This window comes from Canis lupus, chromosome 25, assembly GCF_011100685.1.
Source record: "Canis lupus familiaris isolate Mischka breed German Shepherd chromosome 25, alternate assembly UU_Cfam_GSD_1.0, whole genome shotgun sequence".
In the NCBI taxonomy this organism is placed as follows: Eukaryota; Metazoa; Chordata; class Mammalia; order Carnivora; family Canidae; genus Canis; species Canis lupus.
Window position 1 is genome coordinate 48,567,475 of NC_049246.1, and position 27,307 is coordinate 48,594,781.

Below are 27,307 nucleotides of genomic sequence, written 5' to 3' on the forward strand. Positions count from 1 at the left end.
TAGATACACCTTTTTCTTTGCATAAGAGTTAACTTGGGATTTTTCACAATTTATTTCTACGTGGCTGAGAAATACATAAAGGATTAGTCGTTTTGTTTTCAGTATTTTTAGAAAATAATCAGTTGATATTTGCGGTGTGTTGTGCTCATGAGAAACACAACTGGTTTTCCTAAGAGGTACTTCATTGGAGGTGGAGGTGGCCGTTTCCTTGGTGATGATATATGGGAGATGTTTCTGTGATCTCAGGTCCTTGGTCTGGCCTGGATCGCCAGTTCTGAAGGATGGTGCGGAAAAGTGGATACATTTTCCCCGCAGGATTGCCATGGACTTATGCCTGGACACTTTGGGAGCTGGACTTAATTCCAGAGTACAGTAAATTAGAAATTATGTTAAGTGTGGGTCAGATCTGGGCCTGTGACAGCCTTGTTGGGCTTTCTGGAGCTCCACGAAAGGGCTCTGCATTCAGGAACTAGAAACAGCATCACCCCGGCTGGGCCCCAGGCAGCTCCTGTTCCTCTCCCCGCACCCCCATCCCCAACCAGCCCCATGGCCCACGGTCCCCGCACCAGGGCTGTGCTGCTTGTTATCAGTCCTCTCCTGGCCACGTGACTCTCTCTCTCCATTCAGCTCAGAAGCAAGGCCAGGTCCCCACATATGCCCACCCCCACCCCTTGGGCACCAGAGTCTCCTAGACCCAGCCCCACCCCCACCCCAATTTCCCCCACTCTCCTTTGGCTCCCACCTTTCAGCCTCCAGAGTCTCTCTCATTCTCAAAATGGGAGAGACCAACGAACACGTCCCCCTGCCCAGGCCCTCCCCCTGGTCCCTCCTTCCTCCTGGGCTGCCATCTGCCATTTCTTACACCTGTCCAAATCGCTGAAAATGTTTAATTGTAGAATTTTAACAATGGCATGCAATAGCCGGTGTTTTTCCAGTTCCTGGGCCTGTTGTCTTCCCTCCACCTGCCTTGTGTAACACGAGGTTCACACCAGCCTTCTGGGGAAGCTCGTGAACGGTGGCTTTTCCTGTTTCTCTGAGCACCCCTGGTCTGTCTTCACCCCTGGTCTGTCTTGGCTTGTTGCTGACACACCTCTCACTCCCTACACGTTGGAGTCCCGTGATTCCTCTGGCATGCACGCTCCCATGTTCCTAGCGCCTTAACCCAGGTGGCGCTTCTGACGGCGCAGGTGGGCCCACTGGTCACCTCCTCCAGCGCTTTCTGCCAGTACTTCCAGTGCAGTCCAACCCAAACCCAGACTCACCACCTTCCTTAGAAACCCCAGGGGATTGAAAGAAGTGTGGTGAATTGCTGAATAGTACCTAGTTATTTAAAAAGAAAACAAAGGGACACCTGGGTGGCTCAGGGCGTGATCCTGGGGTCCTTGGATCGAGTCCTACATCGGGCTCCCCACATGGAGCCTGCTTCTTCCTCTGCCTGTGTCTCTGCCTCTCTCTATATATATATGTCTCTCATGAATAAGTAAAATCTTAAAAAAGAAAGAAAATTCCTAAAGACATTCCATTTTAAGAGAGAGTTTCTTTCCTAATTGCTACAAAAATATAAAATGCTTAAGATCAGTGAGAGATTTTTTTTTTAAGATTTTATTTGTTTATGCATGAGAGACACAGAGAGAGACAGAGGCAGAGACACAGGCAGAGGGAGAAGCAGCCCCCCCCCCCACCTCCTACAGTGATCACACCCGGAGCCAAAGGCAGACGCTCAACTGCTGAGCCACCCAGGCGTCCCAAGATCAGCGAGAGTTAATGATAACCTGCCAAAGTCTTCCATTTATCAGGAGAATCATCCACGCACCCATCCATCATCTCTGAAGTGCCTCCATGTTCCAAGGTGAGAACACCCTAACACCCTCCCGTTCTGGAAAGGCCCGCTCCTAGTGGAGGGGAGGGTGAGTATCAAGTCATCAGCAGCTGAGAGAATCAAGCATGTGGTTATATGACACCCAGCACAGTGAGTGCCCCAGAAGCAGGAGAGCTGTATATATATCTATTAGAGAGAGCCGGGGTGGGGGGGGCAGAGAGAGAGTGAGAATCTCAAGCGGACTCCACGTCCAGCATGGAGCCTGACACGGGGCTCGATCTCACAACCCTGAGATCCCGACCTGAGCTGAAACCAAGAGTCAGATGGTCAACCATCTGAGCCACCCAGGCACCCCAGCAGGAGCTGTTTTTATACTGGAAACTAGCTCACTCTTCTTTTCAGCCACTCTTGCTCTGGATGCTCCTGTCCACCGGACGCCGTCTGGATTCTTGCCCACGAGCTATGTTCACTGCACCATGGGGTGCAGCTTTCTCTGCAGAGGCGGGGCAGGGTCTGGCCCTCATCAGATGCTCCTACCAATGCCCTAAGTCCTTCTGGGACAGCTGGGTAGGACATTGACCTAGGTGTGTACGAGGCTTGGTCAGCAACCCTGGAGTGGCAGGTGGGGTGACTGGTACAGGCTAAGCCCAGGGACACAACTGAGGACGTCCACCTAGCCTATCTGTTGGCTATTCCCAGCGAGGACTCCTGGGTGGTGGCTGGGAGGGGGGACAACTCTGTATGGTGCTGTGCCCTGGATGCTAACTAGCAGCTCGGACTTCTGGTAGGGACTCGGGTTAGTGAGCCCAGCCCCGCCTCATTCTTCTCATGCGGGGCTGTGGGCACGTTACACAACTTTTGTGGGCCTGGGTGTGTGTACAAAGTACTTTATAAACTCAAAGGTGCTGTGCAAGTCTGGGTGATCATTTTAATATGAGGTGTTCTGTGACAGTCCAAAGAATCCATGTAAAGTCAAAAAAAGTAAACTCAGGGTTTGTAGAAATAATTAGAGATGTTTATTGTAATCCATAGGAATAGGGATTCATGTTCATGAAAAACAGCCGTTATGGGTGTGACTTAGAAAAATGGTTTCAAGTCAGTCATCTGCCTAGAGGGGACGCTGAGAGCGCCTCCCCCTCCCGCCCCCACCGTCTGCTCTGTGCTAGGATCCCAGGAAGGGTTTGTCTCCGTGGTTCTAGCGCTTAGAACCAAACCGCAGGAGGAGGCAAAGCTCGTGAATCTAGCAACAGGCCGACACCATGGAGATGAGTCAACCAAGTTTGGGTGTGGCCCCGTTGGTTAAATGTTCTGGCATTTGCTGGTTAGCTACGATTCTCATGTTCCCAGCACAAAGTAAGACAGCTCTATTTAGCTTTGGTTCTTCTCTCAGGGGTCCCTTAAGAAATTAAATCCCCTGCACATAATCTTACTGTACAGCAGAGAACTGCTTTTTGTAGATGTTGGACATTTAACTTGTGTCAAGAGGACACAGAGGATCACAAGCATGGTGGCTGGTAGGAATGCCTGAGGCGATCTAGAGCTTTCACAAAACAGACGGCAACCCCAGGCCTGAGTAGTGACTGCATGTCTGCAGGTCCTTAGCTGCCTGGCAGCTGGGAAGGGACCGGAAACTCGCGACCTGTTAGAAGTGACACCCTCACCAAAAGAGGGTGAAACTGGGAAACTGAACCAATGTTCTTTTTTTTTTTTTTTAAGATTTTCATTTATTTATTCATGAGAGACACCAAGAGAGAGAGACACAGGCAGAGGGAGAAGCAGGCTCCTCACAGGGAGCCTGATGCAGGACTCGATCCTGGAACCCCGGGATTACGACCTGAGCCAAAGGCAGATGCTCAACCACTGAGCCACCTAGGTGCCCCTGAACCAATGTTCTTAACCTCATAGGTCCTTCTATGAGGACCCCAGGGGAGCACAGGCCCAGTCTAGGTGGATGGCCACCCTGTTCCTGAGCAGCCCCACCTCTTGCCACTCAGCCCTTTTTAAAAAACTTATTTGACAGAGCACACAAGTGAGCAGGAGTAGGCGGAGTAGGGGAGGGTAGTGGCGAAGCAGAGAGAGAAGCAGCAGCAGACCCCCCCCCCCCCATTGAGCAGGGACCCAACCCCAGGACCAGGAGATCAGGACCTGAACTGAAGGCAGTTACTTAACCGATTGAGCCCCCCAGGAGCCCCCCACTCAGCGCTTTCGAAGATCCCCTGGGTTCCTCCTGCTAACCTTCCTCAGGATGGAAACCCAGGGCTTCTTAGCTGCTTCCTTCTCACCTGACACTCTCAGGTGGCTTTAATTTCGTCTTCTTCAAAGGAAAGGGTGTATAGTACTGTGCCAAGCTGCCTTTCAAGCTGTGAGCATGGGGGAGAAATGCGTCTTGGAGTGTGTCCCATTCTATCCAATGTCACTTCTCACAGCCACACTCCTGTCTTTGACGTCCTCATGCACTTTCCAAAAACAAGTTTGTAGGTTCTAGTCATTCATCCTTATAAGTGGCCTTGCTATGAGTTTAAAAAAGAAGAAGAAGAAGAAGCCTGTTTGGGAAGGGGGCTTCAATGAGGAGTCCTTTCCATTAGAGACCTACTTAGAATCTTATAATCAAAATTAACAGAAAGCAGCTAGACTCTTTACAGTTTATACTTGGGCCCCAGGATCTATATAATGACACCAACAAGCATGATTCAGGCCTCTACTCACAGGATAGACTTTGACACTTGTCCTGTGGCTGGGAATGGTCTGAGGCTTGGCCATCTCACAGGCCGGCTGGACTGGGACACAGGGAGAGGCCAGTAGTAGCCTCAGCCTCCCATCCGGATGGAACTAGAGCAGCAGTTCTCTTGAATGTGCTACCATTCAGGGGAATAAGAAATCTCCTGGGCACTATTATTATTTTATTGCTGGTATTGTTAGTTTTTTCCTAGGACTGTAAGTATTCAGGTAGTTACTTCTCACTCCCTGACAGTGTCCTGCCACCCAAGGCTTCTGCAGCCAGCCCTTCCTGAAGTTTCTCTGGTCATCACATTTCTCAGCCACTTGAACTCGTGGTTGCCTCACTTCCTTCCTGCTGTAGAGGACAGGAAGGCCTGGGCACTTTGGATGGGGATTCTGGTGACCAAGGGAAGAAAGCACAGTGGCTGCCCAGCAGTGTTGGCTTGCATTTCCATCAGGTCAGCAAGGCTGCTCAGCAGGGTCTGCCCGTGGGTGCCCGAGGTCCTCCCCTATACCTGGGCACTCTCCTTATCATTAGCCTACTTCAGATGAAGCTCAAGACACAGGGCTAAGTAACTTGCTCTGGATCCTACAATAAGTGGCAGAGCCAGGAATTGAACTAGGTGCTTTGTTGTTGTTCTCTTTAAGATTTGATTGATTGATTGATTGATTGATTGATTGGGGTGGGGAGGAGCAGAGGGAGAGGGACAAGTAGACTCCCTGTTGAGTGCAGAGGCCAAATTGGGCCTCTCTCCCACGACCCTGAGATCAGGACATGAACCGAAATCAAGAGTCAGAGGATTAGCAGACTGAGCCACCCAGGTGCCCCTGAACCAGGCACTTTAATTCCAGAGCCCATTTCACCCCTCTCCTTGCGTGGTTTCATGGATGGAGCTCTTCCTAGAGACTGGATGGCGGCCTGGGGGTTGGGGAGAATGTAGGTGTCTTCCAGCATCTGTTCCCTGTGCCCTGCTCTGGGAGATGTGGTCATAGTTGAGGATGGCAGGTAGCTCTAGAATTTGCCTGTCTAGATTGGAATATTCGAACTGAAAACTCAAAGGGGCTATTTTAGCAATGGTCTATCCTTCGCATCTGTGAAGTTACTACTAAAATTGTAATTGCTTTCCATGGTACATTCTGTAAGTTCCATGTTTGTTTATGCAGAACAGCTTAAAATTATTTTCTCCAGCGAATTTAACTTTCAAGAACCAAGAATCGTAACACAGCACCATAATGAAGAAGAGAGCCGGGAAAGAGGGTAGGCATTGCAATCTCTTTGAAAGGCATCGCGGAGAACCTACGATGCCGTCCTCGGAGCCTGGCGCTGGGTTCACCTGGGGAGCTCCTCCCAGACTCCCTCCAGCGGCCCCTGGGCCCCGCCCCGGGTCAGGTCGCCCGTACCTCCTCTGCCCGGCCGCCCCCCGGGTGACCCCTTCCTTTCGGAGCCCCCTCCTCTGCAGCCCGGGGCTCAGGGCAGGGTCGGGGCGCGCGGGCGGCGAGAACTGGAGGCCGCGGTAGGGAGCCCGCGGCGTGCACCTGCGGGCTCGCAGGACTTTCTGGAGCCGCCTTTGCAGAAGGTTAGGCCGAGCCGTGCCGTGGGCGGTTCCGGTGTGCAGGCGGGAGGCGGGGAGGTGGTCGTTCCGAGACGGGCCTCCAGGTAGGGAGGAGGCGGGGGCGGCGGGGGCGGGCCGGGTCGTCCCGGCCGGAGGAAGGCGGCCCCCGCTCTCCGCTGCGCCGGCCCCCCCGCCTGCTGCCGTGCTCGCGCTCGGGGCGGCCGCGCTTCCCCGGGAGGTCGCCGGGCGGGAGCCGCGGGGAGCGGGGTGCCGAGGGCGCCGCGGGCGGGGGCGGGGCGGGGCGGCAGTGGGCCCCGCAGGCCCCGCCCCCGAGGCCCCGCAGGCCCCGCCCCCAAGGCGCCACAGGCCCCCGCTCCCGCAGGCCCCGCCCCTAAGGTCCCGCAGGCCCCGCCCCCGAGGCCCCGCCCCTAAGGTCCCGCAGGCCCCGCCCCCCACAGGCCTGGCCCCCTCCCCAAGCCGACCCCCGCCCCGCGTGCGCTCCCCCGGGACCCCCCTCTGCCCACCGCGCCTCGACTTGCCCTCCCCGGACTCTGGGCGCGCAGCCGGGGCGGGTCACCCCCCATCCTCCATCCCCCGTCCCCGCCCCCCTCCCCCCCCGTCCCCCCTCCCCCCCCCGCCTTTCCGGTGTCGGCGGGAGCGGGGGTTGGGCGGTGACTGATAACCGCGCAGCTGGGGCTCGGGGCGCGCGGGGCGGACGCGATGGGGGAGGCGGGGCCGGGGGCGGGGCGCGCGGGGCGGACGGGACCCTCGGGGGCGGGCGGCGCAGGGGCGGCCCCTCGGCCCCCGGTCCCGCCCCCCCGGTCCGGCCCCCCCCGGTCCCGCCCCGCGGTCCCCGCCCTCGGCCACCTGCGCCCCGCCCCGCCCCGGCCGCGCCCGAGCCCGGGAAGGGCGGAGGCGGCCTCTGCTCCGGGAAGGCGGCCCCGGGCTGCGCCGCGCTGCCGGGCTCCGGGCTCCGGGCAGGGCCGTCCCGCCGCCCCGGGGATGCGGATGGGGATGGGGATGGGGATGCGGCTGCGCTGAGAGCCTCCGGCCGCCGCTCCGAGCCCTCGCGACGGTGCCTCCCGGCTGCGCGCGGGCGGACCCAGCGCCCGGCAGGATGAGCAGCCCCGCGGCCGCGCCGCGCGGGGACATAGACTGCCTGAGCCCAGAAGCCCAGAAGCTGGTAAGAGGAAAGCACGGCCCGAAGCCTGCCGTCCCGGGCCCCGGGGGCAGGTCCCCGCCGCAGCCCGGCGCCCGCGGCCGTGGGGTGGGCTCCGCGAGGCCGGCGCGCCCCGGGCGGGAGCGGGCTGGGGGGGCCGCGCCCCGAGACCCCCGCCCGCCGCTCCCCTGTCCGGCCCCGGGTCCTGCGCGCGCTGGAGTCTCCAAAACAACAAAACCTGGAAACGGGTGCCCCAGGCCGGTGGTGGCCTCACCCTGCTGGTGGCGCCGCCCGTGGCTGGGGTGCTTTGGAGCCCTCACCTGCCCCGGACCTTGGGACCCCTGCGGATTTCTCTCCAAATACCTCCGGGGACCCCCATCACCAGATCCACCCTGGCTCCATCCTGGGGTCGCGTCTGGGCAGGAGCCCCCATGCGTGGGATTTTGCAGTTACCCAGCTCAGTACCCAGTGCTGGGATCACGTGTGTGTGGGGGGGCGATTTGGCTTTAAAACTGTACAGGGGGTGAGGTGGGAAGGTTTGTAATTACCCATTTCGGGGCAGTTTGTGGTCGACTGAGAGTGGAAATACATGAAGGCAAGAGGGTGTGCTTTGGAAAAGGCCCCGGGAGCTCAGTGCTGCAGAGAGACCCAACGTAGATTTTCACTTTACCTAGCTTTTGTGGAAGCCTTGATAGAAGAAGTGTGAGCCCCCAGGGCACCTGGTGGCACAGTGGTTGAGCGTCTGCCTTAGGCTCAGGCCGTGACCCCGGGGTCCTGGGATCGAGTCCCGCATCAGGCTCCCTGTAGGGAGCCTGCTTCTCCCTCTGCCTGTGTCTCTGCCTCTCTCTCTATGTCTCTAATAAATAAATAAAGTAAAAAAAAAAAAGTGTAAGCCCAACACAATCACTCCTTCATCAGGCAGAAATTAATCATCTACTGGGTATTTGTGGAGGATCCAAGATAAATAAGAGTGCCCTGACCTTGGGGAGCTTACTGGTGAACACCAGGGAAAGGCAAAGAGATAGACTCTGATGAATCCACACTGGAAGGCTACCTTCCTTGCTGAGTACTGTCAGGTGGATATATTTTTAATGTCTGGGTCAGTGTGCTGCTTCTTCTGTGCCTCCTGCTGTGAGCCAGACCTTTGGAGCTGGTTCCTGCCCCTTCCTCTGGCTGGTGTGTCTAGGGCCCCAGGAGCCCACAGAGAGGTCCTTGCGTCACCACCAGGGAAGGGCCGTCAGAAGAAGGAAGGACGGGAAGGTTGCTGGGAGATGCTGGCGTTCTGCAGAGCCGCCTCGGCGAACCATAGATGGCAAGAGCAGGGTACTGCTAACCCTGGGCAAGAGTTGAGCTCAGAGGGACGGAGTGCTGGGCAAGGAGCCCTTGACGGAGAAAAGAGTAAACATGGAGAATCAGGATATGGGGACGGGAGGGACAGGCCATCAGAGGAACAAGAAGTAACACTGGCGCTCCGTGGCACAGGCTGCCAGGTTCCGTTAACCCTTAACCCCGTGGATTAGATCTGGTTGAGATGCACACTTCATAGAGGTGCCCTGGGAACTGGTGTCAGGAGAGTCTGGAATGGGCTTTGATTGAGGTGCTCCACTGTACCCCCAGTTCCAGGATCCAGTAAGCTCTGGAAACTGACAGTTGGTTTTCTTTATTTTTTATTTTTTTTAAGTTTGTAGCTGATGGGAGGCTATTTTCCATCTTTATCCCCCTCATGGTAGATGTTCATACATTTCTCTGCAGCCAGTGAAAGTCCTTGTTTGAGGTCTGTTACTGTGGTGACTACAGATTATGGGGTGTATGCAACTTCTTGCCCTTCTAAAATCTGAAAATGTTGAATTCTGAAACATAGTTTGGCCCCAGGGGTTTCCAGTAAGAAATTTTGAACCTATAGGAGTTTTTTTTTTCTTTCTTTCTTATTTTGTTTTAGTAAATAGCAGCAAAAAGTATTTTAGAATGGGACATGGGAAAAAGAAGTGAAACCCAGTCCTCATTTTATGAGGCTAGTGGTCTGGTTAAAAGGAAGTGCTGAATGAACAGTTGAGGGGCGCCTTACACAACAGTGAGCGCTGGCCCTGGAGGTCTGTGAGAGGCCAGTGTAGAAACCATACATTTCTTTGACTTTTGTAACTTCCTCGTGTTTATGATGGGTTGTGTCACCTCTGGTCTCTTTCCACATACTGATTAGCGCTAAGCCCCTACATCCCACGGGTCTCGTCCTGTGGCAGCCCGTCTGGGTGGAATGTGGACACAGTCTCCCCAGGCCCATCTCATCATTATAAGTACCTCTACCCAGGTCCCCGGGTCTCGGCGCGTGGGATCATTGACTAGCGTGCAGGTGCAGTGCTTGCAAAGGTGGAAGGCCTTGCTGTAGCTCAGCCTGAGACTTTGAGCCCTGGAAACCTGGCTCCTTTCAGATGGGTCACTTTCCCCAGTACTTAAGATATAAAACGAGGTAAGTAGGGTCTTTCCTCTAGGGCTGAGTGTCCCAGTAGGGCAGAGATGGAGACTAAATTTCCGTTTTTGCTTTGAGTTACTTTCAGTTCAGCCTGAGCTAATACAACACAGCAGAAGCCTCCTTAGCAAACAAAAAAAAAAAAAAAAAAAAACCCCAAAACCCTGCAGTCTAAACTGCCACTTAAACTGAGCACAGGAAATCGAGTTATTTATAGTTGCAGAACTGTTCTCAAGTGAAGTTGATTGGAGTATTACCTGATTAGGGGTTCTTATCTAGTTTCTACAGAATTCTGAGGCCAAATGGTGCAACAGGTTTGCTCCTCAAAAGGCAATGTTCAGGAGGAATTTGTTATCCCTGAAAAATCAGGCTATGTGACTCAGCAGAGGCATTGTTTATGACGAGTTACTCAGTGTTTCCAAGTATCTGTTCGTATTTAAAAGTATTAATCTTGGAACCTCAGAGGCCATAAGGTTCAAATTATAATCTGTTATCGAAAGAAGCCTGTTACGCCCCCACTATAGGTTGGGGATGTTGTAGGGAACAGAGGGGTTTTTTTATTAACTACAGCTTTTTTTTTTTTTTTTACTCTGGGCCACCAACATTTTAGTTTGTTTTTTTAAACACAGAGGCTCATTTTCGTGGAATAGGTTTACTGAATTTTCATTAGACTTTCTAGATAAAATATTAGCTTCTTTCTTCCCGGTTTGTTAAAGCATATTTTGACTACATTCATGATGTAACAATTCAGAATTGCCATGCCTTTGATTGAGAACCACTACGAAAATCCCCTTCCCTTGGCCAAATCCCAAAGTACATAAACAACAAACCCAACAACAACAACACAAATGTGTATTCGAAGACTTATCCGTTCATTTGGGCGAGGGCCAGAGATCAAGTGGTTTTCTCCTTAATACAGTAACTTAACAATTTTAAAGTCATATAAGTGGTTTTGCCTTGAGTCTAAAAAGCCCAACCAGTTTGTAGTAGGGAAGTAATTTATCTTAAATTACTGTGATGAGGACTTTTAATTGTAACCGAAATGTTTGATTTGTGTGTGTGTGTGTGTGTGATCAAGCTTGTCAAAGTAACATCATTTCTGGTCCTTTTTTATTTTTTGTGGCAAATGGGTATGCAATCTTCCAGGGGGAAGAGAAGTACAGAGTGGCCCTTTGATGCGGGCTGGGGACCTCCTCTCCCTCCTCTGAAATTCCCCCTTGCACATTCTCCTGGTAGGTGCCTCCTGGTGGGTGCCTCAGCTGGCATGTCTTCTCTCGGTGCTTTTAAACCCAATCTGAGCTGAATTCGTGCTGGGTGGATCCCTAGATGCTAGAGAAGACGCTGTGTGAGTATTAGTGGTGGGCAGCAGCCCCACACCCCTGCCGTGTCAGCCCTGCTGGAGGTTTTCTGTAGGCGGCTTCCCTAACCCTTGCCAGAACCTTGTTGGGTTATCTCCACGTACAGATAAAGGGGAAACTGAGGCTCAAAACAGTCAGGGGACTTTCCCAAGTGCACACAGCTTGTAGGTGGTACAGGCAGCTCAGACCTCAGCCTGATGATTCAGAGCTGGTGCTGATAACTATCACCACTGTATACAGTTCTTTGTGGAGGGTCTGGCCAGCAGCTGCTGCTGCTGCTGCTGCGTGGCTGCTCTGAGCTGCTCCTTTGCAGCCTCTGGGATCTCACATCCCCCGCCCCCTGCCACCGCAAAGACTGCCTCTTAGGACACATAGCCTTGCCCCCAAATGTGTCTTGAGACATCTTCATTTTATCAAACATTCCCTTTCTCTCTCTGGTAGCTTACAAACAAACAAAAAAAAAACCTCCCTCTCTCTCTTTTTTTTTTTTTTTTAAAGATTTTCTTATTCATTGGAGAGAGAGCAAGTGAGAGCACAAGCAGAGAGGAGGGGTATAGGAGGAGGGAGAAGCAGGCTTCCGGCCCAGCAACGTGGGGCTCCATCCCAGGACCCCGGAATCATGACCTGAGCCAAGGCAGATGCTTAATGGGCCGAGCCACGCAGGCGCCCCAGACAAAAGAACTTTCAGTGGACTTTATTTTTCTAAATAAGGGAAAGAAGAGTAAAAATGAAAGAGCCACAGAAATTTCGATTTTTCTATTTCTGCAGTGCCCTACCTTTGTAACTGTTCCATGTGTCAGCGTCCCCCAGGAGCGCGACCCCACCCTGCCCAGACAGACTAGCTCACTGACAATTGAAGTGATGGTTCTGTTTCTCTCCCGGCTGGTTCCAGGAGTGTCACTGGAACATAGGAAAGGTTGTAGATGGTTGTGCACCGCCTGCTGGAGGAGAGCCCTGGTGCTGCTGGAGTGTCCAGCCTCATTCTGAGAAGGAACAAGTTCAGTGTTTCATGACACCTTAAAATGTGGGGTTTGCAGAGAAGACCGTGAGCGGAGTAGGTTAAGGTGAAAGGAGTGGAGCCCAGGTGCGTTGCCGGAGGGAGCCTGTCACGTGGAGGGCCAGCCGCACAGGTGGGGCCATGCCGCTCTCACCTGTTGGTCACACGGGGTTCTTTGTGGCCGTCATGCTTTTTGTCGTCCCAGCATGTTGAGGCTACTGACGGAAATGTGAACCTTCTCTCAGCTCAGAAAAAAAAAAAAAATGTAACAGGCGTTAACAGCAAGAGGAGAAGTTTAGCCACATAGAGGATACTGGGCAAGGTCTCTATTCATCGCATGGGTCTGAGTAGTTGCTAAACTGAAGGTTGTGTTGGGAAGTCTGGGTGAATGTTAGTAGTTGTGGCTTTCTGTAAAGTAATGTGAATAATGTTATTCCTGAATCATAACCAGTTTGCTACTTCAGTATGCACCGTGCTTTTAAGAAGTTTATTATTCAGAAAAGCCCAGGTGCGCGGGTGGCTCGGATGGTTAAGCATCTGCCTTCATTCAGCTCAGGGTCCGATCCCAGGGTCCTGGCACTGAGCCCCGCGTCGGGCTCCCCGCTCAGGGGGAGTCTGCTTCTCTCTTGCCCTCTGCCTCCCGCGGCTTGTGCACACTCTCTGGCTGTCAAATAAATAAATAAAAATATTTTATTTTATTGTAAGATTGTATTCATTTATTCATGAGAGACACAGAGAGAAAAGCAGAGACACAGGCAGAGGGAGAAACAGACTCCACGCAGGGAGCCTGACGTGGGACTTGATCCTGGGACTCCAGGACCACGCCCTGGGCCAAAAGCAGGCACCAAACCACTAAACCACCCAGGCATCCCAAATAAAAATATTTTGAAAAGAGAGAGAGAGAGAAGCAAAGTCAAGAGATTTCTAGCAGCAAAATGGGGAAAGAGAACTGACAGTCTCAGGGTCGAAGTAATTCACTCCTGGTATAGAGACGTGGGATTTTAGAAGTAAAGGAGGCTCCTGGAGGTCACACAGCCTGGCTTCCTCATTCCCTATAATGAGGGCTAACGTCCCAAAGTGATATCGTTTCCAAAAAACAAACTGTTAATTATAGAGAGCGCACTGATGGTAACAAGGAGTGGGGGTAGGGTTAGGATGGAGGAAACAGGTGATGGGGATGAAGGAGGGCACTGAGCGGGACGAGCGCCGGGTGATGAATGGAAGGGCTGAATCACTGTACTGTACACCTGGAACTAACATGACGCTGCATGTTAATTACCCTGGAGATAAGATAAAATTAAATGTAAATAAATAAATATCGCACGATGAATAACAACAACAGAAAGGCGATGCAGTTTGTCAGAGCCCACGTGACTGGTAAGCAGTGAGCCAGAGCCGGAGGCTGGGTGTTGAGCCCCTGTCGGGGTGGCCTCGCCGGCAGAAACCCGGAGCCCTGCGGAGAGGTGGCGCCCGACGCTCTGGGCTTTCCCACCAGGTCCCCCGGTCTGGGCCCCTGGAGGCCCACGGCCCAGGCCTTGCAAGGTAAAGGCCTCTCTGAAGGCTGGTGTTTGGTCTTAAAATTCCGTGATGATATCGCAGCCTACTCCAGAACTCGTTGGAGTTGGTTCTGGTGGTGTCTTAGATGATGTTTCTGTATCGAAATCCACATTCTGTTACTGCAGTGTACCTTCATTTTATTTCTTTTCAATGCAACCGTTGAAACATTTTATTGACTGAAAATGTGTGTACCATCTAAAACCTGGTGTTTAAGACAACCAGTTAAGCTTTAGTTTTGTGGGGTTTTGTTTTGTTTTTTTTTTTTTGAAGATATGTTCATTTATTTGAGAGGGAGCATGCGTGACAGCGAGCGGGGATGGGGGAGGGAGAAAGAGAATCTCAAGCCGACTCCCCACGGACTCGATCGGAGCTCGATTTCACGACCGTGAGATCAATGCGTGACCTGAGCTGAAATCAAGAGTCGGACGCTCAGCCAGCTGAACCATCCAGGCGCCCCTAAACTTTTAGTTTTCAACTTTCTGTTTTCCAAACTTTCAAGTCAGATGGACAAAGTAGGTCTTGTTTAGTTTGTGGCTCACACAGCAGCCCCCAGCCCCGTGCCCTTAACCTGTGGCTGGGCTGTTGGGACCGTGCAGCCGCGCCCTAGGGAGGCTCAGCTCCCCTGTTCCACTCTGCAGTTTTCAACCTGTGGTTCTCAACCCTGTCAGAGCCAACGCCCCCTTTTTATAACAAGTTTTTAACATCCTCATTGCTAACCTGAAATGAAATTCATGTGTCGTAAAAGCAAGTCGATAGAACTTCAAGTCAATGTAATGTTTCAACGGTTGCATTGAAAAGAAATAAAATAAAGGTACATTGCAGTGCCAGAATGTGGATTTTGACACAGAAGCGCTCCAGCCCCGGTGTGCCAGGAGACCAAGGGAGCGGTCACAGGTGTGCCAACGCGTGCCCAGAGCCATGCTGCAAACACAGACAGATGCAGGTGTGTGGTGCTGAGACCCGGACGCCACGTGTTATGTTGCTGTTGGTGACCTGACGTTCCCAAGTGGTCACTAACTCTTGAGAAAGTTCTGAACAGAGCCAAGCATAATCTTCCCTCCGTTTTAACGCCGATGGCATTCCTGGAACATCCAGTGTGTGTGAAAACTGCACAAAACGTATTTTGGTTTTATGTGTAAGTTGGAATCCATTTGTAGATCTGAAAATTATGAGGCGATTTCTTCTGTCTGAATAGCCAGTGGGAAAGTTCCTCAATATGCAGGCCCGTCTGAACCCAGGATGCTTGGCCTGCCGTGCGCTGCCCCTTAAATGCCGTCAGTGCCTGCTCCGATCACCGAGACATCCCAACAATGCCCCCCACGTTTCCAAAATGCCCTCTAAAGAGTCGGCCCTGCCCCCATCAACAGCTGCAATCCCAGAGCATCCTCTCCTCCCTGCTGACAGCAGTTGCAGGCATGGCCATGAAGGGAACGTATGCCCCCTCATCGGGGGAAACGTACAGTAATTGTGCCAGAGAGGGTTTTGGGAAGATGAGGGTGTCTTTTGAGACGGGCATAAAGTGCACATCGCGGCTGGAGGGACACAGGGGCGGTGGGTGCAGGGTCCAGAGGCGGCACGAGCCGCTGTTGCTGAGCTGAGCTGCCGGCTTCGCACCTTCCCTGCAGTCGCCTCTGCAGGAAAACACATCCCTCGTTCCAGTTGGTTGCTTTGAATAGCACCCCGTCTTGAGAACCTACTGCGCACAAGGGATTGGGGGTTTACCCAGAAAACAAAAGTTTCTGGCTGTTGCCACTTCCTGTAGCAAAGGCCACTCTGGAAGAAGGGACTGTGTGTCAGCCTCGTGGTTACTGTGCTCAGCGTCCACTCCAGGCGGGACCTGTGCCCCGAGTTAGGAGGCGCTCACGTGGGCCTGCGCACGCGGCCTCCCGGGAATCGGAGGCTTCCAGCCTGCCCCGTAGTCGGGAGCGTGCTCCTTTGTCATTCTGGGGAAGAATCTCGCATGGACGGAAGGCTCTGCTTGTTTCCAGACAAAACTGGCCCTTTGTCACTGCTTGGGGCTTCGGCGGCCTGACATTCCTATTGCACTCACAGGAGCGGACCTTTCCCTGGGAGCTCGTGAGCTGCAGTTAACGTTATGCGGCCTGGGAGAAAAGTCTGGTTTTTCAGTTCTGCTTGCTTCTAAAACCTAAAGGCCAAAAGGAACGCGTATGATCAATACCAAAACTTCCCCCGAATTCGAGAAAGCTGTGCCGCCGACAGATGGCTTGTGTTTCTGAACGGCCCACGTGGTTCATTTGCACTTTACATCTGAGGACGCAGAACAGAGAGGTGGCCGTGGCCGGGGTCCCCGAGGTGTGGCCATGGCCCAGCCCTCTCTCCAGTGACCCCAGCGGTGTTCTCAATGCATGGTGACCATCTCCTCCCAAACACCTGTTCTAGAACGGCAGCCTGTGCCGTCGCAGAGCATTGCCATCGCCGGCCTGCCGCGTGCCCTGCATCGCAGCGAGGCCGCTGGCTTCTGGTGCCCTCACCTCGGTGCCTTTCCAGAGCCCGGGGCTTTCTGAGCCTCACTGGAGGAAGTGACACACGCATCTCAGTCCCATTTCTCAAGAATTGTTCCATGCAGAGTTCTGGGACCCCTGGGACTACTGCACACTTGAAGAGCAGAATGAGAACATTTTCTGGGGCCGCAGGATGACAGGTCTTGGGATATAGAATTCCACACTGTGCTTGATCCCAGGAAAGCTCAGGGCACATACAGACAGAGCCAGATTTCCCTGACGTGGCGTGAGGCTCTTAAGACAGTGGCCGCATCCTCCTCCTACAGCACCAGACCTTGCTCTCGGGACTTCTGTGCCCCAGAGCTTATCCCCTTCCTGTTCTTTGAAGGTCATCACACGGGGGCCTCCAGGTAGTCAAACGGGTAGGAGCTGACAAGGAGACGGGCACCCTTAGAGCTCTTCAAGCCCCCAGAATGTCCCTGGGATTTGGGTGCAAGGTATTGGGGCTGCTGTGTGGCTGCCCCACCTGGGCTGGGGCCCTCGTGGGGGGCAGACCCTCCACCAGCCGGCAGGAGCGAAGTAGAGGGTGGCCGGGGCGGCAGGGGGGCAGGAGGCCTGTCTGCTAGGCCTCCCTCCTGGTGTCCTGGGCCACGTCTTCTCATGGGGTGCTCCTCAGCCTCCGTCCCCTGGCTGAGCATGGCTGTCCCTTGCTCCTGCCGGCACCTTGGAACAGCTGGTCTGTCACAGCCTGGACTGTCTGGTGCTCCGAGCGGGAGGCCTGGCCACTCAGGCGGGCACGGGCGCTTCTGGCTGTGGCCCCGCCGCCGCCTCCGTGTCCTGCTGGAAGGCTGGACTCTGGAGCTGGAGCCCACGGAGGCTGTGAGCGTAGCCCGGGCCCCCGCCCCAAAGGACTCCTGCTTCCACCCCACCCCGGGTTTGTTCACCTCATTCCCCAGCCTGACCAGGCCCGGGGCTGCGGGGAGATGTGTCTCCTCGGCCACCTGTGCGCCCCTGCGGCCAACCCCGGGCTGGGGCCTCGGAGCCTCTGGAGGCCTGTGCTGCTGCGTGTGTCCTGCAGCATCGCTCATACCTCAGCGCCGGAGAGCTGTCCTAGCTACGGTAAAATAAACCCTAACAGCAGCACTTTGGAGTCAAGGGTTCAGCTTTTTAGAATTACTCTGAGGCAATTCCTGTGATGATCAGGGGAGGCTTCTCCTCTCCCCGTCTCCATCATCAGCGCCTCTGAAGCTCCATCTGTGTGGCTCCAGGCCCAGGGACAGAGGGCCCCCGGGGGAAGGGCGCGCTGGCCTGTCGAGGAGAGGACGCTGCATTCCCACCAGGAGCCTGGATCTCGTCACACGCCTGGCTGGGTCTGCTCCCCACCCCCCTGCCTGAGCCTGGGGGGGCCCGCAGGGGCAGCGGCAGCCCCGCAGTGGTTTCCAGCAACACCCTCGGCCGCCTGCTAGCCTCAGTGGGCATAGTTTTGGGTTTGGAGGCTCCTTCCTTTCCTTCCTTCCTTTCCCTTTCTCTCTCTGCTTGCCTCCCCCCCTTTCTACCTTCCTTTTAAAATTTTGCTATTTGTTATGAAAAGTGTCAAACATACCCAAACATAGGTGGGATAACAGAAGACAGAGGTCCCTCCACTTGAGCAAGTGTCGGCTCCCCCCTCCCCCAGCTGGCCGGCCCAACCCCAGAGGTTCTGACTCGGGGTTCTGGGGGGGTGATTCTGCATCTCTCTTTCCCAGGTGCGCTGGGGCGGGATGGGGGGCGCACACTGTGCAGCCGGGGGGTGGCCCCCCACTCCCCAGTGATTAGAAGGCAAATCTGAGGATGATCGTATCATTTCATCTTAAATATTTGAGTAGGTCTCAACAGAGACGTAGTAGGGAGCAGGAAGAAGCTTGGCGCCCCTTTCCGGGTGACTCACGTAGGAAGGGAGGAGAGCGGCCTGGGCCCGGAGGAAGGGGAGGAAGGGCCGGGCCAGCTTGCCCTGGGGCCGCCCTGGCAGGTGTCCGGAGGTCACAGCGAGCTCACGGCTCACTCGGCTGAGTGTCCCCCCAGCTCCACGGGAGCTGGAGAATGAACAGACGCACGCCGGGCAGGGTGTTTTCCAAGCTCGCCTCCCTAAACCCCTGTGCGGCTTGTACCTTCTGTCCTAAATCCCATAAACCCATCCCTTTCCTTTTCTCCATCCCTCTCGTCCTTCTAGCTGTGATGGAGCATCCTCATCTCCCTTGAGTTTGGGAGTTTGGGAGTTCACAGCCAGCCTCTGAACCCCACGCAGGCCCCGGAGGCACGCAGGTGTCAGCAGGCAGGACGCGGGGCACGTCCAGGTTTGGGGAAGCACCCTGCACACCCGCATCCAGGTGGGGACTCTCCCCCGAGCGTCTCCAGCTTGCAGAGCACATGGGCTCTGCTCAAGACCTTGGGCTCCTGTCCCCACCCCCGCACCCCCCGGCCTCCCCACTTTGCTCCATCCTTTGTGCGTGGTTCCGCCAGGCCCACTTGCCCAGGATCACGGGCCCGCTAGCTCAGAAGCGGCCCCTTCCTGCTCCCCACAGTCCAGCCAGAGCGATGGTTCTCAAACACAAGTCAACCCCACTGTGTGTCCCTTTGTAAAAACCCCTTCAGTGGTCCCATATTCCTTCAAGATGAGGTTCCAGATACAGGGGCCGAGAGCTCGGTCCACCCCGCAGGCCCTCAGGCTTCCCCGCCTTGTCCCTCGTCCCTCCCACCCCCTTAACCATACCCCCCAGGCCGGCGATACCCAATAGCTGCAGTCCCCACAAGCCAAGTAACAGAAGTGAAAGTAAGCATTTGGGAAAAAACCCTACAAACTGACATGGCCGTGACCTCAAGAATGTGAGTTTCTACTTCACAGAAGTGTCGGGTGGTGATGGATTTGTGCACAGACGCGTGGGTCCGAGGCCCACGGAGCCGGGGAGGGCCGGCCTGGGCCTCCCACAGAATGTTGGACGGGAAGGAATTCTTGGTCGCTTACCTCTGCGGCGGACCAGAGCCGTTTTGTATTTTTTTGTTCATTGAACCACTTGATCCTATCCGATATTTTTTCTTTTCTGGTGACTTTGCAGCAATCATCTGAGTGGTCCCTGCCTCTTAGGCTCTGGGTCAGGCTCTTTCGTGTTCTTGGCAACGTCAGTGGTTTAGGGTGAACTGTGTTGTCAAAACACTCTGGTTTTTCATTCAGGCACCTCAGGCCAGGGTCGGGCTTGTTACACTGATCACAGGCTTGTGCTCTCAAAGTTGGCCTTGCAGAGATTTTGGAACAGTTTAAACGTTGGCTCCTGTGTCTGTTGGTTTTTAATTAGCCGGATTCCCAGAAGCAGCAGGATTGTTACCACTTCCTGGCTCACGGGTGTCTTGAGAGATGCAGGCGTCTTATAAGGTGGCGACTGCAAGGATTTGAAATTGTCCTGAATTAGACATTTCATCCCGTTTCTAAATTCTAATCTAAAGTTGATTGGCCACAGTTGATGTGCCTTTGAGTCCGGCCGATGCGTCCTCATGAGGAATTTACTCCAGAACTTGGTTCGTTCGCATGGTTCCATCCTCATCCCGAGCCCACACCCCTCAAATCGGGAGCTGCTGGGATTTCGTCTGTTGGTGTCCTCGTGGCCAGAGAGACTTACTGGGTCGGACATGAGGACTGCAGGGGTGGGCAGGCCGTGACAGGAGCCTTTTCCTGGGTGGACGGAGCCCCACAGGAGTAGCTGGGACGGAGTCTATGGAGTCTGATGGGATATTAATTTTGGAGGCCTGCCCATCCCGTGGGGAGGCCGCCCCAGGCGTTTGGGGACTGTACGTTCACCTAAGTGGTGTCTTCGGGGATCTTTGGCCCAATCCCAAGCAGAGCTAGACGAAAGCAGGGCGGGCTGGGATGGGTGTGTACACCTGCTCAGACTCCCCGCAGGTCAGACACGGCACTGTGAAGGCAGGGTCATCTCGGATCCCTTCTCCTCGTCTTGCTGCGTAACAAATACCCAGAAACCTAAAGTAGCACACGTTTATCATATTAGGCTCCGTGGTCAGAAGTCTGGGCACAGCTGCCTGGATCCTCTGCTCAGGGTCGCACAGGCTGCGATCCTTTTTGGAACCTGAGGTCCTCTCGAGCTCACATGGTCGTGGGCAGCATCAGCTCCCGCTGTTGTAGGACTGAGATCCCGTTCTCTGGCTGGGGGTCTCCCAGGGTCCCTCGTGGCTCTTACAGCCCATCCGCAGGTCCTTGTCGCGTGGCCCCTCACAGGGCTGCTCACACAGGCCAGCTCGCCCTTTCAGGGCCAGCAGGGGAGTCTCTCTGCTTCCAGACCCTCTTAGAAAGGCTCATCTGATGAGGTGAGGCCCACCCAGGATAATCTACCTTTGGATGAAGTCAGCTGATGAAGGACCTTGATTACTCTTGCATTTCTCTTTGCCACGTGACGTAACCCAGCGACAGGAGGGGCATCTCTTATCCCCGCCATGCTGCCCATACTCGGGGAGAGGATTATGTAGGGCAGGTGCACCAGGCCGGGAATCGTGGGGACCCCCGAGAATTAGGCCTGCCACCCTCCTGTGTCCCCACCGGCAGTCCTCCCTCCTCCTGTCCCCTTCCCCGTGTCTCTCATTCCCTCTCCTTCTCCCTCCTCCCCTGTTCCTCCCACCCAGGCGGCGGCTCTGGCAGGCCTGGTGGGTCCCGGCCTAGACTCTCAGACCCGGAGCCAGCAGGCGGGGAGCCCACGCCTCCCCGCAGGAAGGCCGGGAGACAGGCTGCACTCAGGGTGAACCTGGTCCTCTTGCTGGCCCGGCGATGGGACGATGGGACCGTAGCATCTCCCGTGGCCCGATGTCACTCAAACAGAACTTCCCTTCCCCTGCCCTCCCCTTGAGCTTTGCTGGATCTTTTTATAAACCCCGAGTGGCCCTTCACACAGTGTAGCATGGTTTCAAAAACTGAAATGGCACCGAGGAACCAGTGTTCTGGGGCAGTTGTGACTTTTGACACCCCCTGACCTGGGGCACCTGGGCCTGGGTTAATAAAGGAACCCCAGGAACGAACCAAGTTAACAGAATTAATTCCTCATGAGGTCACACACCGGCCAACCCCTGACGACAGATCAGTTCTGGTCAGTTTTCAACCTAGAGGAGAATTTGGACAGAAGATGAGTTTTTAAGTCAGTACAGGTATGGCTTGGGGGACGTGTAGGTCCTTGGCCCCAGGACCCGCCGCCCTGATGTGTGGCCCTCAGGGGGGAAGCTGGACCGTGACACTTGAGCCACCGCCGGGGTGCTGGCCCAGCAGCCACCCAGAAGCACGCTGGCCGTCTCTCCTGGCCCTGTGTTCACATCTAAAGTTGTGTCTACGCAACTGTCACTGAAAGAATTACACGTGTGTTCCAAAAAAAAAAATTAAGCGGAAAAAAGGTGGCGTTTGCTGGACCCCAGAGAACCCGAATCCGGGGGCACCTGCACCAGTTACTCACTGAGCCATTGGCCGTATCAGCTGAAATAGGGAACCAGCCCGAGCCCTGTGGGCCAGGAAGCCGTGTTGGGGTGGCAGGTCCCACGGCGCTCGTCAGGCCTGGCCCAGCTTTTCACATGGTCTTCGGTACAGTTTGGCTGAATAGCTGTCCAGCTCGATAGATGGCTACCCGGAGACGGTTTGGGTGTTTTTGTTTTGTGTTAATGGAATGCCTCTAACCTCCAGAACCCACCAGTTGTTCTGCTCTGGTCTCAGTTGTCTTGAGAAGGGACGGGCTTCCCAGCACTGCAGGTGTCTGAGGGGGAAGCTGAGGGCACAGGACGTCCTGAGAGGTGACTGACTGGCCAGGAGTTCTGGAAAGCAGCGTCACAGTCCCAGCCCTGTGCCCTGCGACGGGTCTGGCAGGCTCTCCAGGCCTCCGCTTCCTGCTTGGTAGAAGGGTGGGGTGGGGGTGGGGGGGCCCTGTGGTCATGCCCAGCCCTCACGCCTTGCTCCAGAGGGAGGCACGCGGCGGGGCCCTGCCACTCGCAGGCTGTGTGACTATGGTCAAGTTCCCTACCCTCTCTGTGCCATAGCTCCCTCCGCTATAAACTGGGGATGGTGACAATATCTACCTAACGGGCTGTTGCAAGGACTCTACGGCACAATCTACGCAAAGTCCTTAGAGCTGCGCCCACCTAGGGGCGTCTGGGTGGCTCCATCGGTGAAGCATCTCCCTTTGGTGTGGGTCACGAATCCAGGGCCCTGGGATCGAGCCTCAGCAGGGCGTCTGCTTCTCCCTCTGCCTCTGGCCCTCTCCCCTCCGCGCTCGTACTCTCTCTCTCTCACTCTGTCTCAAATACATAAATAAAAATCCTTGGGGGGTGGGGGGAGAAGAACTGTGCGTTAAGGCTCCGAAAATGGTGCGATCCTTCCTGCCGTAGCTGCTGCTCCTGTCACTCCTGACGACCTGTGACTCTTAGGAGTCTGTGACGTGTTACGGTGTATTTATTAAACCCCCCGAAGTCGCTTACTGACAGCCTCGTTGTCGTTCACGGGAAAGGAGCCCCTGGCCTGTCTCCTAATAAAACCCTCCCGTGTGTTTCAGGCGGAGGCCAGGCTGGCCGCGAAGCGTGCGGCCCGCGCCGAGGCTCGAGAGATCCGGATGAAGGAGCTGGAGCGGCAGCAGAAGGAGGTAACGCTTGGGTTCCGCGCTGGTCCCGTTTTTATCCCGGGGGAACGTGCCGCACAGAGACCCCTGTCGCCGTTGACGCGCCTGCCCGCTTGACGCTGCTCCCCTCCCCGCGCCCTCGTCCCGGCCCGGCCTTCTGGCTGGAAGGAGCCAAGCGGGGCTGGTTCGGAGCCTCACGCTCGGACTGTCGAGCTGCAATCTCGAGCCTCTGAGTGAAAGTGTGAAAGGAGTATTATTTTTTTTAAACCGGCCGACCCTTTGCTTTAAAAATATTTCCCCCTGTGGCTTTGACCTGTTTCAATGAGTTGCGCGATGCCTGAAGCCCACAGGTGATGCAGAAAAACCAGAATAGACACTGTGGGTGGAGCGGCTAGGGAAGACCCCCTCCCGCCCCCGGGAAAGGGCCCGGATGGGTTTGCACACCTGTTAGTGCCGTTTGCGACTTATTTTCACGATCCTGAGCTAGAGCGGAGTCGCGTGGACAGCGCAAGCGTGAGGACTCTTGGGCTTGCAGTGAGAGCAGTGAGCCGTTCGGTGACCTCGAAGTCAGCCTGGAAGAAGCAAGTCCCCATCCGCCAGGCCCCGGAGCTCTGTGGGCCACAGCCTGCGGGAGCGTCCACACCAGGCCCCCCCTTGAGGGCTTGTCTTGCTCAGAACCTCTGAATGGAGAGGCAGCCCAGGTGCTCGTCCCAGGGGCTGGTTTCACGTGGCCAGAATCTTAGTTGACCCAGTGTTTTCAAGCACGTGAAATTTCAGACAGAAACCTGCATTTCCAGTTTCTCTTAAAAATCACCACGGAAAAAAAAAAAAAAAAAAAAAAAAAATCACCACGGATCCCAGCCCTGGGCCTCACATCCCCGGTAGGGTGGGGCCCGGCCACCAGCCCGAGGGGCTCATCGCCACCCCCTGCCCGTGGCGGGGGGCCCCTCCATGTGGTGAGCACACATCCCCGGGAAGGGGCATGACCCCATTGGAGTTTGGGGGAGAAATCTCTTCCGTGGGGTTTGAAGAATGGTTGGAAGATTACTAGAAGCTCCAGGCCAGGCTGTTGCTTAGGAGAGTCAAACCGCAGGCCGGGTGGCAGGAGGGCAGGGGTCCCCCAGGGCAGCCCCTCAGTGATGGGGACACGCAGGGGGACATGGTTCCCGAGAAGGGCCGCACCTGGAGGTGACCCGGGCGAATGAGCAAGCAGGGGTGCGGTAGGTGACTCATCCTGTGTTTACAACGCGGTGAGGTCGGAACGGGTGACTGAAGGTAGTCCCTGCCCCTTAGAAATACAGATACAGTTGGTCATACAGAAGTTCCAGTCTTGTTTTTTTTTTTTTTTTCTTAAAGATTTTATTTATTTATTCATGAGAAACCGAGAGAGAGAGAGGCAGAGACACAGGCAGAGGGAGAAGCTCCCCTGCAGGGGTTCCGACGTGGGACTCGATCTAGGGTCTCCAGGGTCACGGCCTGGGCTGAAGGCGGTGCTAAACCGTTGGGCCACCCGGGCTGCCCAGAAGTTCTAGTCTTTAAGACCTTCTGCCTGTAGGAATAACTTATACTTTGATTTGCGGTACTGTTTTTCCTTTTGATTCATGCGAAGCACGGGTTCGGCATCTTCCCCAGTGCCTTCCCCCGAGACTCAGCATTGTCTGAAAGCTAGAAATAGGCCCTGTGGACTTTTCATGGGGGAGATCTGGACTCACCTGTTGACTGGTGAGCACGGTGAAGCACCCCCTCCCGTGACCTCAGTTAAAGGTCAGGTCAGGGGCCACTCGGGATGGGGACCTGATGGATGCCCGTCCATCAGCGCCGGGGGCGGTGGCTGCAGGCCGCCCAGACAGGCATTTTCAGAGCATCTCGGGAGACAAGCACCTGAGCGGGAGGTAGAGGACACGTGTAGGTGTCGTCACTGGTAGACTCTGTCTCGTACCTGGGACTGTGTCACCCGGGCTTTAGGAGCCACCCCAATGCCAGGCAGCTTCCGCACACTCAGACGCTGGTATTAATAGGAATCAGGGGCCACCCAATGGAAAAGTTCTTCTAGCCTGGACTGGTTTTTAAAAATAGGTATTTTTCCTTTTTCAGATGCTTTTTCTCAAACTGCCTGGTATCTGTTTCCCTGGAGAATATCTCTGTTCATTCATTAGATGATGTGCAAGCCGGCCATGTCCGGGACACGGCTGTCCCTCACCCCACCCACCCCCGTCCCCCTTTGGACGGCCGCTGCACCCTCGGGGCTCCCCTGGTACTCCAGCAGGGCCTTGGTCCCTTCATATGAAGATCGTAAAAGACCTGTAGGAAGAGCTCCCGACACGTGACCTCGCTCTGCTGGGTTTTGCCACAGTTGACAGAATCCCAGCAGCATTGGGGTCCCTGGCGGCCTGTGAGCCCCACTGCAGGCAGGAGCTGACGGGGAGGCCCTGAGGAGGGAGGCTGGCGACCCCTGGGGCCCTGCGTGGGGCGTGGATGCTCAGGATGCTGTTAGTAATCTTATTTTTATCTATGTCCTCAAATGTGAGAGGCACTTCCGCCCACCGAGAACACCATGTGACATTTTTGCAAGACCAAGGCGAGACTGGATCATGCCCTATGCACCTACACATGTGTCTTCCGGATTATATATTTAGATTAACTGTGTCCCGTCTTTAATTATGGGTAGAACCCATTTGATTATGTGCATGAAAACATAAGCGGCTTATCGTCCACAGAGTCCTTTAGCAAAAGTTCTTGATTTTAGAAAATAAAAGTGAAGAATTGAGCCCCAGAACGTCTGAGGGGCCTGGTGTAGAAGTGAAGCAGTGGGGGCCTCCTGTGGGCTCCTGCTGCTCCTCATGGCAGCCTCGTGGGGCTTGGGGGCCCCCGCAGGGCACTCGGGGCAGGGGGGCCCTTGCAGGGCACTCAGGGCAGAAGATTCCCCACAGGGCACTCGGGGCAGAGGAATCCCCACAGGGCGCCCAAGGCAGGGGGCCCCCCACAGGGCACTCAGTCCACCGCAGGAGTGGGAACTGGGGCCTGTGCGCTGGCAGGGCCCATCCCCGGCGTGTGGTGCCAGCTGAGGAGCTCAGCTTTGCAGAGAAAAGCCAATTAAAACCGGGGATTTGCTCACAAGCACCACAGTTGGCCTTCTTGGTCACACGGGTATGTGACCTCACCCTCCTCCCTGTGTGACCTCACCCTCCTCCCCGTGTGACCTCACGCTCCTCCCTGTGTGACCTCACAGACTGTGCACCTGTGCTCACCCTCTTCCCTGTGTGATGTCACCCTCTTCCCTGTGTGATCTCATCCTCCTCCCTGTGTGACCTCACCCTCCTCCCTGGATGGTCTCACACACATCATTTGCCATGCTCACCCTCCTCCCTGTGTGATCTCACTCTGTTTCCTGGGTGATCTCACAGACAAGCAGTGAGTCAGTGAAGACACCTCTAGAGTCCTTCTCTGCTGAACTCAGACTCGTATTTGGGGTCAGTCACATGCCCATGACCGGCCCCCATGGTGTGAATTACCAGTGTACCGTGACAGCTTCCATGTGTCAGGGAGGAAGCAGGGAAACTAACCCTGGTCCACACAGCCAGTTGGGGCGCCGAGTGAAGGAGTAGCACGTGGGGAGGGCAGGACACAGTAACAGCCGGGTCAAGGAAGGGGTGAAGCATGGAGGGAGCCCCCCCGATCTGTCCTACCGTTTATACCAATCTGGTTGGCTCAGCAGCAGTACTGACCCACCCAAATGACAATTTTGCTATCAGAAATTTAGGGTCTTTGAAATCTGAGAGCATTGCTGTTCAAAGTTTGCTTCTTCAAAAAAAAAGTTTTTGAAAGGTTTAAATTAAAAGATATATATTTTATTGCTGGTCCGAGAGCTCTGGGGCAGGGCAGAGGGGACCCTCAGGGACGTCCTAGAGTAGAGCCCCTGGTCGGGGGCAGCAGGACGCCTGGTTACTGTCCCTGACAGCCCGAGCTTTACTTACATGAGGGAAGTGGACAGTTACCCCCCACCCCCCGCAGCTAAGGGGATGGCCGAGCCAAGATTCCCGTGTAGATGTGACCCCTGCAAAGCTGTGGTCCTGCTAGTGTGCCCTCTACCTCAAAATCAAATATACGATTAACAACAAAAACAGAGGATAGAGTCCACGGCATCCACGTTGTCCCACAGCAAAGGGTTGAAAAGCCAAGATGCACATTTTACAAGTAGAAGCAGAAAAGCAGGCTTTTCGTTGGTGCTGACTTGGAAGCACAGTATAATGAACACAGGAGAGGCAACTTTGTTAGCAAGAGCGTTACAAAGAACGCAGGAGCAGTAGCTGCTCATCTGGCTCTTTCCCGATGTGAGCCAGCATCTGGGGGTGGGGACCATACACGTGTGTGTGCATGGGCACACGTGAGCGTTTGTACCTCTAGGGGGAAAAGTGAGACAAGTTAGCGGGTCTAAGGATTTGGGAAGGTGTACAGACAACACTTCTCCCAGCCCGCCCTTTGCATATCACATCTCTGGGCCTGCCTATTATTAGAACTAACTAACACAACCTGAGGTTATACGATCTGATAGCCCGGGGCAACTGGCATTTTAAGTTGTTGATTAAGTGGA

At 55.0% G+C, this 27,307-nt stretch overlaps 1 protein-coding gene across 38 annotated transcripts in view; it reads left to right on the plus strand.

Annotated features, from left to right (window-relative positions):
• The window catches only part of LRRFIP1 (LRR binding FLII interacting protein 1), a 139,211-nt gene that overhangs the window by 54,266 nt on the left and 57,638 nt on the right, over positions 1-27,307 (plus strand). For 35 of the 38 annotated variants that reach the window (XM_038574330.1, XM_038574332.1, XM_038574331.1 and 32 more), the window contains exon 2: positions 22,654-22,740. The exons of 1 other annotated variant lie outside the window; for it this stretch is intronic. In XM_038574330.1, coding sequence (XP_038430258.1) covers positions 22,654-22,740 — 87 coding nt within the window. Of the gene's footprint in view, positions 1-7,120; positions 7,274-22,653; positions 22,741-27,307 lie in introns of those variants that run through there. 2 more of the 38 variants (XM_038574329.1, XM_038574326.1) reach the window with 2 other exon arrangements.